Below are 16,208 nucleotides of genomic sequence, written 5' to 3'. Positions count from 1 at the left end.
CTTTAGTTTGCATATTTAAATCAACTCAATAGAATGTTCCAAAAATTCGGATTATTACAACACCACCTTAAAACTCTTACCTTGAAACAATGTTTTAAAAGGCTAAGGTGTAGCCGAGGCGTTTTCGGAAGAGCCTCACCAAGGCGTAAGCCTTATGTATGAATTCATATACTTGTGCATTGATTAATCTTATATGTAGTCTAATATATAACATGATTTGTAATCAAAATATCCATGATAAATGGTTATTCCTTCATAATAAATACATATCAAAACCATACAATTACCCTGCATAACATAAATCTATATATTAAAGTACTAACTAGTCTTGAATTAAATAAATAAGGGTGCTGAAATTTGCACCCTTTTTTACATTCCACACACCCTCTTCTGCATTTAATGATTTCTTTTATTCCCCTTATGTTTGTTTCCCACATTACCCCATCATAAATGACTGTATGACTCCCTCATCTCTCCTCTTTTACCTAGTCGGTCGCTTTACTTTCCCAGCTCTCTAATCTCTCTATGGAACTCGATAGATTAGAACCCAGACATATGGCCAAAATTTGGATATAGATGTTTAACTTCAGTAGGGTTTAGTGTTTAATTAGCAACTTTCTAGTAGAAATTGAATAATTATATGTACGAAATTTTATCTCTGTTTCATGATGTCCAGTACTGTAAATTTCAGTTCATTTCTCTTCAAGGTATGAACTTCCCGATTTGTCCAACCTTGACTTTGTTTGGTTAACTGGTGTAGTCATACCCATTTGGATTCTAGTGTTGATTATTCTGGGTTGTTCATCTTTCAAACTAATTCAAGATTTGACGAGGGTAATGTGGGAAACAAATATAAAGAGACCAAAAGAAATAATTATAAAAAGAAGAGTGTGGAATGTAAAAAAAGGTGTGCAAATTTTAGCATCCATAAATTTTTAACTAGCTTCAAACTTCAAAATCGTCATCATCATCAATTAGAATATCACTACTTAAATCATCATCCAAATGTCATCATCACCATCACCTCCAACACCGATACCTTCAACAACATCATCTCCAACACCAACATAGGTTTAGTAGAGGAGATTGGTAGAGCTGGTATTTCTAAAGTCACAATCTCAAAATCTAAAAGACCCCGTCAAAAAAAATAGTTTTTAAAATAAAATAAATTGTCTATTCAAACACAAAATTTTGAACTAAATTTTTTTTTTTTAGGCCTTTGCCTTTCGCGCCTGAAAACGCTATTTGAAACACCTTTTGCGCCTTTTGCGCCTCGGCGCCTAGACAACTAAGTCTAATGCTTTTTACGCCTTAAGGCTCGTCTTAGGCACGCTTTTTAAAACGTTGACCTGAAATCCCTTCTTGCTACTCAATGGTTTCTGCTCTCTCTATTTCTGAAATTGATCTCTAATATACTAATAAGGATACTGGGGAGAGGGAGAAGGGAGAAGAGAGCAAGCTTGATTCTAATCAAGAAACGAGAAACCTAATAGTGATCTCTGATAGAAGCATCTTGTGCGACATTCTTAACATGTTTTTACCTCAATTTGTACTTTGCTTAGCCTTTATTGTTGTACTATGAGTCATTGAGTCGTAGTAAGAGTATTTGGCGGTATTGGATGTATTTTTGTGCTTACATGAGTTAAAATCACATAATTGGTTTAAAGTCCTAGTTTGATTAAGAATCCTTGTTACGTTTTGAAACTAATTATCTCTTACTTATGGTTTTATTTTCTTATTTTCAGATTGGATTGAAGAGATAATTAAAGAAAAAAAATGGAGCCAAGTCATGCAACAATTAAATAGAAGATGATCATTAAAGGGAATAAAACATGTCATGTTTTAGGGAATTAAAGCATGTCATGTTTTAGGGAATAAAACATGGCATGATTTAAGGGATTAAAGCATGATATTATTATAGGAAGAAAGAAGCAATTTCAAACCCTCATTTTTTCCTCTATATATACATGGCTTCATCTCTCCAAGAAATTACTTCTCATTAGCATTCAAGAGCCAAAACTCTACCAAAACATCACCATAAACTTCCCTCACAAATTAGCCAAGCCGTCCACCCCAAAACAATCATCATCTCCACCGAGTTTCACCATTGAAGACACACCTCCAAGGTTCCTACAACGTGTGATTCTCACAACTCATCTCCATAGCTTCGTCTATTTGTGTTAATTTACAATTCTTTGTCTATGAAGATTGTAAGTTGTTGTTTATGTGGAAATATTGGTTTTGTATTTGTTTTAAAATTTTCAGATTGTATTTGATATTTTTTTGAGATTATGCCGAATTTATGTTCTTATAATTAATGAGTTTGTATTTCTATTGTTGTGTTCTAATCATCTTTCTCATACTTTTAAATAATTTTCAGATATGTGCATATGAATTTAGTGGTTGGATACAGTCCCTAATATTGTGTGTGAGTGCTAGATTCATCAACCATATTGACACAAAACAAATCATGCCCTAAGTAGGTTCGGTTTGTGTTGATTAAAAGTGGTAAAAATTCTGAAAATTTGCATGTGAAACCACGGTGGGTGACGCCACACATGAAACATGTCTCCAACAAAGATTTGGTGCTTAAATGTAATCTTATTTGATTTCTACTCTAAGTGTTATTGAATTCGATTGCATGCAAATTTAGATTAAGCCTTAAGTCAATCTTAATTGAAATCTTGCATGATTAGATGATCCCCTAATGCTCTAATTGTATTGGTGTCTAAAAAGTATGTAATTGGTCAAATTAGAATGCATGATAGGTTCGAACTTGTAATTATGTGGTGTAATGATAAATTTTGGTTTTAAGTTTGTTAAAGAGAAGTCGATAATGTAAATAGTAATTTAGGTTTTATTTTAGTAGTTAATAATCAATCACAAACCCCACATTATTTGTAAACACTAAAAGTTTAGAATTCCCTTCAATTCCCCGGAAAGAACGATCTATGTTTATTCTATACTAACGATGATGTTTTACAATATTTATTATAGACGTTTTAACCAGCGCTTTATCATTTTGGCGTCGTTGCCGGGGAATTGAGAAAATCTCAATTCTTTGAAGTGTTATTTTTGTACTATAATGTATATTTGTAAAAATAAATTCCTGTGAATAGTACGGTGAACAGTAACATTCAGTAAACACAATTATAAGTTTTTTTTACATCTGAAAAAAGTAAATCTCGGTAAATATTTTTTACTTTTTTTTGTAAAGTGTAAAAATGTAAAATAACTTATAAATTAAAAAAATTACTTTTTTTTTGGAAATTGTAAAATTAAAACAAAAAAAACAAAAAAACTTTATCTTTAAAAAAATTAATTTTGTGTACATTAAATAGTAAATCCAAAAAAATAAAAATAAATGTATTTGAACAATAATAGGTAACAGTAAAAAAATAAAAATAAAATGTATTCTATATTTTTGTGATAAATGTTTTAATTTTGTTGTAGTATGCATATATGATACTTGTTAAATTTACATAAAATTTAAGGAAGCTAAAATGTTTATTTATGCTTAATTTATTGTAAGTTATAAAGTTAACGGAATAAGTAAAGTCCATTTTGTTAATATTAACTTTAACCCTCCATTTGTACCTTCCTAAGTCACTTGGGGGGGTTTTTTTTTTTTTTGATGGAAAAGAAAACTTATAGACAAAAGCCTCTAGGACATCCAGAGTTTACAAGATCAAATAATAAGGCTCTAGAAGCCTCAAATGGTACCCTATCATTCCAACATAGAGTAGAAGTGCTAGAATAACCTAAATTAGCTAAAGCATCAGCCACAAAGTTGACCTCACGAAAAACATGAGTAAAGATAATAGAATTATAGCTCATAGCAATCCTTCGAATGTCTTCTACAAGCTTGATTATCCTCCAGGGTGGATCAATTTGACCATTTACTGCATCAATCACAAGCTTCGAGTCTCCTTCAACTTCAAGCTTCATAAGTCCCTTAGCCTTTGCATCAATAAGGCTGTCTCTCAGTGCAAGCGCCTCTACAACAGGAACCGAGGCTCTTCCCACCGAGCTGGCTACAACAGAGAGTGGTCTTCCATTTGCATCTCGGATAATAAAGCCACTAGCCGCTGAATTTCTATTAACGGAACCATCAAAATTAATCTTAACACAAGAGCTAGAAGGTGCACGACACCTAATAGTGGCTGGAAAGGTTTGAGATTGTGCAGCACTAGAACTTTTGCTAAGATTAATGCAATTCATAAACAATGAATTAGCTGCCATGGTTGTTGCTAATGGATTAGCTACTGTTCCTCTAAAGATTCTATCATTTCTGGTTTTCCAAATCTGCCAAACAAATAGTCATTATTCTTGCAAATAAATCAGCATCATACGGCTGAGAAATAAAAAGTTCCTTAAAAACTTTAAGGTAACCTTCTTTCAAGTCAATTGGGGAGACAATATTAGATAATCTCCAAATTTCCTTTGTAAAGTCACAATAACCAAACAAATGGTCAGCAGTTTCATTGTCATTAGAACAAAGAGAGCAAGAGTTATCATCAATCATACCGAATCGGGATAATCTATCCCTAGTTTTAAGTCTTCCTCTAATGAGTAACCAGCCAAAAACTTTAATTTTTGGTTGTATATCAAGTTTCCACATCTTATTTAAAAGCTGAATTTGATCATGTTTATGCACCTGATCATATTGCATCCAAGTGGCAGACTTAATTGAAAACTTACCATTTGAAGAGGGCCCCCAAACAAAGCTATCCTCCTGTTCAGAAACTGGTATAGGAATACCAAGTATATATTTAACATCTTGATCCAAAATATCAGTAAGTTTACCTCTGTTCCACATGCCATTACTAATATAATCTTCAACATATTCATCCAAATTAATATTCCTATGTCTATTAGATGGTAGAAGATTTAACAAGGGGTAATCAAAACTCAATTAAAAGTCCAAAATTTAATTTGCTTACCATTTCCAACGATCCATCTCATTCCCTTCAAAATCAAATCCCTAGTGTCCAAGATTCCATTCCAAGCTTTAGAATTCCTCTGCTTCTTCCTGGCTTGGAAAAAAGAAACTTTAGATAAATATTTTTTCTTGATAATTTGTGACCACCAATTTTGCTCGTCAGTAATCACTTTCCAAGCAAGCTTGGCTAAAGCTGCATTGTTAAAAAAAGCTGCGGGTCTAATACCCAAACCCCCTACAGACTTGGGTTGGCAAACTTGTTCCCAAGCTACAGGAGGGCATGTCACATTGGAACCCCATAAAAAATCCCTAGAGTGTTTATCTATGCTCATAGTGAGCTTTGTGAGACATTTGAAACAAGACATAACATGATTAGGTACAGAAGCCAAGTTTGACTTTATAAGGGTCAATCTCCCTGCTCTTGAGAGCGTTCCCTTTTTCCAGCCTGCAAGCTTGTTGGTAATCTTAAGTAGTAATTCTTTTGCATTGATAGGATCTTTCCAAAAAAGAACATTATGAATACCAAGATAACGGCCAATAGTGGATTTCTGTTGGATGTTCATAATATTAACTATTTCATTCTTCAGAGCAGAGTTTTACCTTTGGAGAGAAATATAGAGAAGACTTGTGGCAGTTAATTCTCTGTCCTGAAGCATTTGAAAAAAGGTATTAAAATGGTTATGGTTTACATTTGCTTTATGGTTTACCGCTAAGGCATTAAAATGTCTGATTAGAGGTTCCATAGCCAGGATAAAAATATACGGAGATAAAGGGTCACCTTGTCTAATGCCTCTAGTCGGTTTGAACCACCTAGAAGGATTACCATTTAAAAGAAGAGAAAAGGAAACAGAAGAAATACAAGCAGTAATTAACTTAATCCAATCATCATGAAACCCAAACCTTTTAAGGCATTGAGCAATATAGTCCCAACTTAAAAAATCATAGGCCTTTTCAAGGTCAAGTTTAAGAGCAAAGGCTCCAACTCTCCCTTTTTTTCTATGAAAGTCTGAGAATAATTCATGAGCAATAAGTATGTTGTCCTGTATAGCCCTCCCTGGTGCAAAAGCACCTTGATTTTTGGATATACATTTTGCAAGAAGAGGCCTTAATCTCTTAACAAGAATCTTGGTTAAGATTTTGTAAGAGACATTACACAAGCTTATTGGCCTAAAGTCATTAACTTTAGTAGGTTCATGTACCTTAGGAATTAGGGCAATATTAGTATGGTTAATAAGATGTAAAGAGCTACTATCATTAAAAATACCTTTAATCATGGGGACAACTGTGTCTTTCACTTCTGTCCAACAATTTTGATAAAATGAAGCATGTAAACCATCTGGTCCTGGGGCTTTAAGAGCTCCAATAGCATTAACCGCTTCCCAAATTTCATCATCTGTAATCTGTTTTAACAGGAGTTCATTGTCAATATCATCAATACAATGCTCAAGAATAATCAGAACACAATCCAAATGAAACTGTTTCTTGAACTCATGGACCAAGACATCAGCAATATCTTGTTCAGAGGTAGCCCAGTTTCCAGTATTATCCATAATTTTGAATATATAGTTGCTTTTCCGCCTAATATTAGCATGAGTTTGAAAAAACCTGGTATTCATGTCTCCTAGGCTAAGCCAATTAACTTTTGCCTTTTGAGCCCAGTACATCTCTTCTTCTCTATATAGCTGTAAGAGTTCATCTCTGATCTTCAAGTCATGCTCCTTTAGGTAAGAAGACATAGGTGACAGTATTAGCTGTTGTTGAATGTCATGACTTCTTTCATTTAAATCTTCTATCTTCCTGAACAGATTCCCAAAAATATTCTTATTCCAAGCTTTAGCTTGGTTGGCAAATTGACCTGTAATAGTCACAAAATTTAGTAGAGGATTAGCATTAACTCTCTGGTTCCAAAACTTTTCCACCAAAGGTTTAAAATCTTTGTGGGAAAGCCAAATGGCCTCAAACTTAAAGCCTTTAGCTTTTTTCCTTCTGATCCCATTTAAAGTAAGGCAAATTGATCCATGATCTGACCCTATGATAGGAAGGTTTTCCAGACTAATTTCTGGACAGTCATTGAGTAAATTTACATTAACACAAGCTCTATCAAGTCTTTCAAACATAAGAGTGTCATCCTCATGTTTATTAGTCCAAGTATAAGGCAAACCAGAAGCTCTCACAGAGAATAAACATGTTGTTTAAAAAATCACAGAAATTAACCATATACCGAGTAAACACTTGATTGCCACCAAGCTTTTCATCAAGGCTGGTAATAATATTAAAATCTCCAATTAGTATCCAACTTTCATCATTGGGGGGCTGAAGACTAGCAAGTTTGTTCCATAGCATCTCTTGCTTATCTTTTTGAGGATAAGCATAGACAAAAGTCGTATAATAAGATTTGGAAGTGACCAAATGTTTAATCAGACAATGGATCAATCTATCATGATAAGGTTCAACCACATCAATAACAACTGAATTTTATTTCCAAAGAATCACTAAACCACCACATTGCCCTACAGCTGAAATACCATAAGATTTGTCAAATAGCAGATTTTTCAATTTATTTAAAACGACATCAGAATGAGCCCTAGTGTCAAAAATAAAAAGTACATCAACATCATAGCAAGAAACATAGAAATGAGTTTGTGCCACAAAGCCCTCCTAGGCACTCCCCTGGCTATTCCATGAGAGAACTTTCATGACATACTAATGAAATCTAAAAAAGTGGAGGTGCAATCCTCCAGTTTTGTCCTGATCGCATTAATCATAACAACTGACATGTGTATAGTCATCTTCCTTGGGTTGATTATAGATTCCCATATCAGTTTATCAATCAAAGTAGCTACTAAGCAATAATATATCCCACAAAAATGGGCGGATCATTCAATCATCCAAGAAACAAAGGAAATACAATTATGGTTTAAGAGGATCAGATAAGAATCACTAATAGATAATGATCCACAAGTTTTCCTTACCTGCTGAAGATTAACACGAGCAAAGAAAGAATAACGAAAGAAAAAGATAACCAAAAGTCTACAAGATAGAACACGTAGCTGCGCAGGATATGCATTAGAACATGAATTCAACCTGGGAAAGGGGATTGTATTGGCAAAATTTGAGATCAAATTCAGCAAACCCGAATCTTGCCTGGTAGAAATTTGGTCTGGAAATGCTTCACAGGTCTTGGGAAAAGCTTGAAGTCCAAAATTAACCTCCGACGTAGAGATACCCATGAAGTAGATGAGAAAATCGTAGCAAACAGATGACTTTGATACGAAATTTGGCCATGGCGGCCACCAAGCAATCCATCCAGCGACTTCGCGAAACCCTAATAAAGCCCCAGCATCCCAACATTCGGCGCGTGGGGCGCGTTCCCTTTCTCAGCTAGATTTTTGGGAGATCCTCAAAGTTAGTTTGTGAATTAAGGTCACTTGGGGTTGAGGGCAATGTTCTAAAAATCCCCACTTATGACCGTCTAGGTGGCGCCTAGGCGCCCAGAGATCCTTAACCGCCTAGATTTTGGGCCGATTAATCCCCGATTAATCCTCTGGGCGTTGGTTTTTAGTTGTCCGCCCGATTAACGCCTAGCGTTTTTTAGAACATTGGTTGAGGGCGGCTTTATTAACACTTTGCGAGTAGTCTAACACACAAATTTATTCCGAGCTGAGTAAGGGGCATGCTATTTTTATTACCCTGGTTCAAGGTTTACAAAATTGGATCTCAGAGGCCCATAGACTGACATACATCTCGGTGATGGAGTCGATTGGGAAAGCATCCTTTTGAGGATGTGGCCCCCGTGGTGTCCAACAAATGAGTCATGCCTTACGACTATCTCTGAATCTAGCTATCCAGCCTTCTGAAACAAATGAATGAGTTTGTGTCTAGACAACATACTTAGGCCGTACGTTCACCTCGCTTTATAACTTAGAAAATAACTTTGTATAAATAGATGTATACAGTTTCAAAAGAAAATGATATTCTAACTTTTAAGGTATATCGAATAAAGTAAGACCCTTACCTGGGGCTGTTTTAGTCCATTACACAGTTAGCTCATCTGCTCCACGTACCTTAAATGTTAGGATTGTGTGTGAATAAAATCAGTTAGACTTAGTACTACTTTCACTTATAGATTTCGTAACAATAAAAAAAAGACTAAAAAAATAATGAAGAATAAAAGAAAATAGAAAAAAATAAACAAAATGATTAGAGGAAGGAAGTTCTAAGTGGGCTGGAAAGTTCTGTTATTCCATTCGAGGCTTATGTTGTTTCCAGGGAAACTTCGTTCGCGTTGGGTTGACCTATTTGTTGTTACTAACGTGTTTGCTCATGGTGCAGTTGAGATTCAAAGTGATAAAACAAGAAAGACATTCAAGGTGAATGGACATCGACTTAAGCCATACTATGAGCCATTTGAGGAGCACACGCATGAGGAGACAATTGTAAGAGATGCGCCTAAAGGAAATGAACATGAGAGAGTCTAGGCCGAGAGACTATAAAACTCAAGCGCTGCATGACAGGCAACCCATTTCAACCGTATATGTGGAGGAGTCGTCTATGGGAGTTTGAATTTTCTAATCCCTTCACTCTTATGGTTGAATTTTATATGTGTTGATATGTGGTCTTATTCTATGCTTGTGAATTACATTTTTCCTATTGAGCTTACATTGAGGACAATATAATTTTCTAAGTGTGGGGTAGGGTTGCAAGATCATTGATTGTTTGTTTTTGCTTTGATTTATTGTTTGTGTCATGATATAAAAAAAATCCAAAAAATGAATGAAAAAAAAAATTGTATTGCTTATTGAGTCTTAGGATGCCCCTAAAGTCTAGGATGAATATGTCTCTAAATGCATAGATGATGGTTTTGCATTCCATAAGAATTGAATTGCAAGTTTAATTGATAATGTGGATTTGGTATGAACATGTGAGATTTGGATTAATTGATTATGGCATACATGTTTTGGTCAGTTTAAAGTCCATAACAACCTGTGAGTTTTTGAGCCTATATGTACTTTATTCATGAGATGTAATATGAAATTTCGTAGTTGTTCATAAACCTCACTATTCTTTGCATATTCAATAACTATGTGCCATAGCTTTTAATGGACACTAGAACTTTACTAGAACTCACTTTTGTGATTGTTGAAACTTTTAAGTCATAAAATGTTCTGATTTTGAAAAAGATTTATGGATCATTTTTAGGAATACCACCACTTTAGCCAAACAACCATGTATCCCTATATGTGCCTTGTTTGGGACCCCTTAGTTGAATCCCATTTGAGCATACATTGAGCATTTTCTTCATCACCTATGTTATCTCCATGCTTAGTATAGTTACCTCTACCTTGTCCTATAGACTTAGCAGAATTCTTGTTGAGATGATGTTGTGATGATGCATGAAATAAGTGTGGGGTGGAAGACATTTGAAAAAAAAAGAATCAACAAGCTTTTAAGCAAGCATTGCCGAGAAAAAAACAAGAAAGAAAAAAAAAAGAATGATGAACTCGGCAAGAAAAGAAAAAAATGCTATGTTGTCTTCCATTTGTGATTTGGAGTTGAGTTGTAATTGAAGGTCTAAAATTTTTTACTTGACCTTTGTCCATGTTCACTTTGTGGTTAGAATGATGATTGTGTCCAACTTGTTATATTCGGCCCCTAATGATGTGTGGTGTCATAATGATGATGTTTACTCTGCTAAGTCTATAGGATTACCTTTGTGATTCCTTGATATTTCATGCATTTAGCTTAGCCTAAACATTTACCTTATCTAATGATCCTAATGATTCTTAAAATGAGGAAATCTTGGTTTGTGGAGATGATCACTAGAGTTGAGCATATGGTTTTGGTGCATTTGTGCACGTAGTTATTAAATGACGTTTTCCTTTGTTATTTACAAAGTGCTTTCATTTGTTGAAATATGCAAGTTATTTGATGCCTTAATATCATTTATTTTGCATCTACTTGTGTGTGAATGATAACCATGAATCTGAGTGAAAAGAAGAGAGTATGTCTTGTGAGGAGGATTGGATTGACTAAACATGTTAAATGCTTATTATCTCGTATCTGACTAATTTAAACTATGAAGCATGTTTATGAAACTTGGAATTTATGAGCTTACATTCAAATGCTTAAACTTGAAAGATATGTGTTTTGAGATTATGAGGCAATCATTTAGTGTCTTGTTTTGTTTTGTTTTGCTAAAGGACTAGCAAAAGCCAAGTGTGGGGTAGTTGATAGAAGCATTTTGTGCGACATTCTTAACATGTTTTTACCTCAATTTGTACTTTGCTTAGCCTTTATTGTTGTACTATGAGTCATTGAGTCGTAGTAAGAGTCTTTGGCGGTATTGGATGTATTTTTGTGCTTACATGAGTTAAAATCACATAATTGGTTTAAAGTCCTAGTTTGATTAGGAATCCTTGTTACGTTTTGAAACTAATTATCTCTTACTTATGGTTCTATTTTCTTATTTTCAGATTGGATTGAAGAGATAATTAAAGAAAAAAAATGGAGCCAAGTCATGCAACAATTAAATAGAAGATGATCATTAAAGGGAATAAAACATGTCATGTTTTAGGGAATTAAAGCATGTCATGTTTTAGGGAATAAAACATGGCATGATTTAAGGGATTAAAGCATGATATTATTATAGGAAGAAAGAAGCAATTTCAAACCCTCATTTTTTCCTCTATATATACATGGCTTCATCTCTCAAAGAAATTACTTCTCATTAGCATTCAAGAGCCAAAACTCTACCAAAACACCACCATAAACTTCCCTCACAAATTAGCCAAGCCGTCCACCCCAAAACCATCATCATCTCCACCGAGTTTCACCATTGAAGACACACCTCCAAGGTTCCTACAACGTGTGATTCTCGCAACTCATCTCCATAGCTTCATATATTTGTGTTAATTTACAATTCTTTGTCTATGAAGATTGTAAGTTGTTGTTTATGTGGAAATATTGGTTTTGTATTTGTTTTAAAATTTTCAGATTGTATTTGATATTTTTTTGAGACTATGCCGAATCTATGTTCTTATAATTAATGAGTTTGTATTTCTATTGTTGTGTTCTAATCATCTTTCTCATACTTTTAGATAATTTTCAGATATGTGCATATGAATTTAGTGGTTGGATGCAGTCCCGAAGATTGTGTTTGAGTGCTAGATTCATCAACCATATTGACACAAATCAAATCATGCCCTAAGTAGGTTTCGGTTTGTGTTGATTAAAAGTGGTAAAAATTCTGGAAATTTGCATGTGAAACCATGGTGGGTGACGCCACACATGAAACATGTCTCCAATAAAGATTTGGTGCTTAAATGTAATCTTATTTGATTTCTAATCTAAGTGTTATTGAATTCGATTGCATGCAAATTTAGATTAGGCCCTAAGTCAATCTAAATGTTAATTGAAATCTTGCATGATTAGATGATCCCCTAATGCTCTAATTGTATTGGTGTCTAAAAAGTATGTAATTGGTCAAATTAGAATGCATGATAGGTTCGAACTTGTAATTATGTGGTGTAATGATAAATTTTGGTTTTAAGTTTGTTAAAGAGAAATCGATAATGTAAATAGTAATTTAGGTTTTATTTTAGTAGTTAATAATCAATCACAAACCCCACATTATTTGTTAACACTAAAAGTTTAGAGTTCCCTTCAATTCCCCGGAAAGAACGATCCCTGCTTATTCTATACTAACGATGATGTTTTATAAGGTTTATTATAGACATTTTAACCAACTCTCTATCAATCTCCAATCCCTTCCAAAGCCTAATAGTAATGTATTGTAGCAAATCAAGTGAAATCATACAAAGATGACAACATGTAGAAACCCAAAACCTCTTACTTGACTCCCAAACCGTTTGCCACCTTCATTTCATATATATTTTGAAGAAAAATCACCCAACTCAAAAGACGTTTGACGAAGCCTCTAGAAGTTGTTTTGGTGTGGTACATACACTGGAACATCAGCACACATGCATGTGGCGTAAAGGTCATATGTGTCATTCACAAAACCATGACAGCCAAGCAAAAATGCAGAACGATGAGGGCATCCTCATCGCCCACATGAATAGTGGATCAACAAATAATATATAGTAAATCTGGGTGTTTTTGTTTTGTTTTTTCCATTAGAACAGAGAAGAAAACGAAAATAGAGAGAAGAAAAACAAGGAAAACTGAAAGGCCCCGATTGTGTTTATGATTTCAATTCAGTCGGCTGCACTCTTTGCTAGGGTTTCCCCTAGTAGTGAGTTTTTGACCAAAACCTTCATGGCAACGGCGGATTCTCGTCGATCGTCGAAGCCAGATGTGGAACTTGAGGATGCATATGGGCCGCCCTTGTTTTACATAAGTGGACGTTTCTTATCTCTGGAAAAGCCAGTTGTGATTCCGGTGTTCACGACGGCGGTTTCTGGGATTTGGGGTCTTAAGAAGAGAATTGTGATTCAGGAAGAGGAGCTTGGATTGTTCATCTTCATTTCAAAGATCAGAGGGAGCGAAATCGTGTTCTTTCTGGTGGCCTATGGTACTGTGGTGGTTCCATGTTGGTTCTGGAGGAATATGATGGACTTTATCCTTTGGAAGAGATGTCTCTGCATCATCTTGAAGTTTGGGTTGTTGTGTCGGGATTGCAGATGGCGATGCGAGACAAGAAAATGCTCATCAGTATTGAGAATGAGATGGAAAAGTTTGTCTATGTTGATCCAACAACGGTGAATAAGCAAGATAAGATTCAAAAGGTTCGGGTGCTTTTCAATCTGCGTCGAAGAATCCAAGCAAGTTGCGTGTTTGATTTATCACCGGAGATCTCGGTGAATCTCAAATTCAAGCTTGATAAGTGTCATGGCTTGTGTAAAGAGTGTGGTTTCTTTAACCATGGCATGGTGGACGAAACTGTGATAGAGGTCTGAAGCTTTTAGATCCGACCATGCAGCAACATGTGGCACCACCGATGGTGGCTGATGTGGCAGCGGAGGATGGTGCAATGACGAAGAAGGTTGTGTTGAAGGACGGAGAGGAGGGATCTGGTGTGATGGTGGAGGAGGCTGCGATGCAAGACGGCGGCGAGGAGATCCTTGGGTTTCTCCAAAAAATTTCGGCTAGAAACACAAAGGGTGAGACTTCTAGGGAAGGTTTGACTGGGCCTAATGGGTCTGTTGCTGGGCCATTGACTGCAGTCAACATGGCTACGAATGGGCCTGGGGCAGCTGGTGGGTCTTTGGGCTCAAATGTCCCAATTGCTTTAGGTGTGCATAGTAAATCTAAGGGGGATTTGGATATGCCTCTTATTTCTTTGAAAAAGAAGAAATTGGGTCCCCGCCGGGTTTAAAGCTCATAGCCAATACTCTAGGGTTTGTGGAGGTTGCAGATGATCTATTCACCATGAAAACTGAGGAGAATACGAAGAAGAGGAAGGGTCATCCACGAGGTTCCACTAACATGAGACCTCCCAAGGCGAAGAAGGTAAACAAAGAGATGATAACTCCTAGTTTGCAATTTCCTGGTCCACTAGTTCGCTCTACTGCTAAGGGCAAGGGAAAGATTTAGATTTTGTATACATGCCTATTTCTATGCTTGTCGTAGAATAGCCATGTTTCTCGTTCTACAATTATGCTTGCTCGTAGTTGTAGGTTTAATAAGTTGTGCTTAATTTAGAATGAGTAGATCTATGTTATGTATCATGTGATTATGTTTACATCCTTTTGTTTATCTGGAGATGATAGCGGAGGGATATGTAATGGTTATTTTGGCATTGATCATCTTTTTTATAAGCCAAGTGGTTTTTTTTTAAAAAAAAATTTGACATTCGCTTAAATTTTATCAAATTAGAGGGCAGCGGTTTAAGGATTTTCAAAATTTGTTTTATTTTTATTTTTATTTTGAAACCTTGATTTTGACTTTTTTTTTTATAATTGTAATATTTCTTTGCTAGTAGGAAACAAAAGTCCAAAATCTGGGCTAATGATCAACAGCTTAAAAAAATACATGCTAGTACAGTATTTAAAACCCAAACGCGAAGCAAGAGAACTAAACTGAAAATGTTTGACATACAAGCTACCTGAATACAACAAGGATAATTTAACTAAAGATATCAGTCATATTATTATTCTAACTCACAAATTACTTCTAGATGGGGATTTAACTTTCTTGCAGGTGTTGTTGTACTTGTTCCTGTTGAACCTTGAGATGCAAAAGGATTTGGAGGCATGTTTAAGTTTTCTCCTTCTTCCAACATCTGAACCACCCCATGCAGAGAAGGACGATCTATAGGGTGCCACTGAATGCACCAGAGACCTACAATAGCAAACCTCTTTGCTATCTTAGCATCTCCTTCTTCCCCAACATGAATTCGAATGTCTTCGCCTTCTTCCAGTAGATTATAGATCCATTTCGGGTAGTACACTTCAGTTATGTCCTCTGTGGTTGAACGGATGTTCTTTCGGCCTCCCACCATCTCCAGCAGTAACATGCCATAACTATACACATCTGACTTATAGGACACATTTCCAAAGTTTCTGGAGAAGACTTCAGGTGCAATGTACCCCATTGTTCCCCGAGCTGTAGTCATTGACACTATACTCTGATACTTAGAACACAACTTGGCCAAACCAAAATCAGAAATCTTTGGGGTGAAGTTATTGTCAAGCAAAACATTATGGGGCTTGATATCAAAATGGAGGATTCGTTGATCGTATGGTCGAAATTAAAAGAAGAAAGAAAAAGAAGAAGAATGAGTGTACGAAATGGTACAACAATCCAGAAAATATTAAAAAAGTGACTGTTTTCTAACTTTGTTTAAAGCCTGTTGACTATTTTATAATTTCAGTTAGAGTGACTCTAGTTATACCTCTATAATTACTATTAAACCTTCATCATCATTTTTTTTCTGAATTTTTCAAATTTACCCCTTTAATTTCCATCTACATCTCATTTTATTTTTTCTTTTGTAATTCTCATCTTCTTATGTTTCCAATCTAAAAAGACATTGATTCAATTTTTATTTTCATCTTATTCTGCTCTACTATGAGATTTAATCACTTCAAATTAAAAACAGTAATCTCAATTAATACATATTGGTTTCTTACAATTGATCAACACTATGATTTTAACATAATAGAAAAATTAGAATTATGACTTTATAATTCTACTACAACAAATGTTAAATTGAATTTGATTCAACTCCCAGACTATATTATGCTTCAATGAAAAATGGAGGTATGTTGTAAATTGAGAGGTGAAGCCATAAATATGAGAGTTT

At 35.1% G+C, this 16,208-nt stretch overlaps 2 protein-coding genes across 13 annotated transcripts in view; both read right to left on the bottom strand.

Annotated features, from left to right (window-relative positions):
* Window positions 1–16,208, bottom strand: part of LOC126802145 (rust resistance kinase Lr10-like) — a 116,781-nt gene that overhangs the window by 53,787 nt on the left and 46,786 nt on the right. The gene's annotated exons all lie outside the window — the stretch shown is intronic.
* LOC126802153 (uncharacterized) lies at window positions 3,623–8,312 on the bottom strand. 12 transcript variants are annotated; one of them, XR_007672904.1, is made up of 4 exons: window positions 6,207–8,312; window positions 5,543–5,589; window positions 4,944–5,032; window positions 3,623–4,305 (listed from the first exon to the last, which is right to left on the bottom strand). XR_007672904.1 is itself a non-coding variant. In XM_050529717.1 (4 exons), exons 1-4 carry the CDS (start codon window positions 7,057–7,059, stop codon window positions 4,286–4,288), a joined length of 1,011 nt encoding a protein of 336 aa, XP_050385674.1. In that variant the 5' UTR covers window positions 7,060–8,312; the 3' UTR covers window positions 3,623–4,285. The 12 variants fall into 12 exon arrangements, 11 of the variants coding, with proteins under 11 accessions (XP_050385674.1, XP_050385673.1, XP_050385679.1 ...); XM_050529717.1 differs by lacking the exon at window positions 5,543–5,589 and adding an exon at window positions 4,702–4,746 and having other exon boundaries at window positions 4,944–5,036; XM_050529716.1 differs by lacking the exon at window positions 5,543–5,589 and adding an exon at window positions 4,702–4,746 and having other exon boundaries at window positions 3,623–4,096; window positions 4,944–5,036.

Source organism: Argentina anserina, chromosome 7 (genome assembly GCF_933775445.1).
Source record: "Argentina anserina chromosome 7, drPotAnse1.1, whole genome shotgun sequence".
Taxonomy (NCBI): domain Eukaryota; kingdom Viridiplantae; phylum Streptophyta; class Magnoliopsida; order Rosales; family Rosaceae; genus Argentina; species Argentina anserina.
The sequence above is the reverse complement of the archived record's forward strand: the minus strand, read 5'-3'. Positions and strand labels throughout refer to the sequence as shown.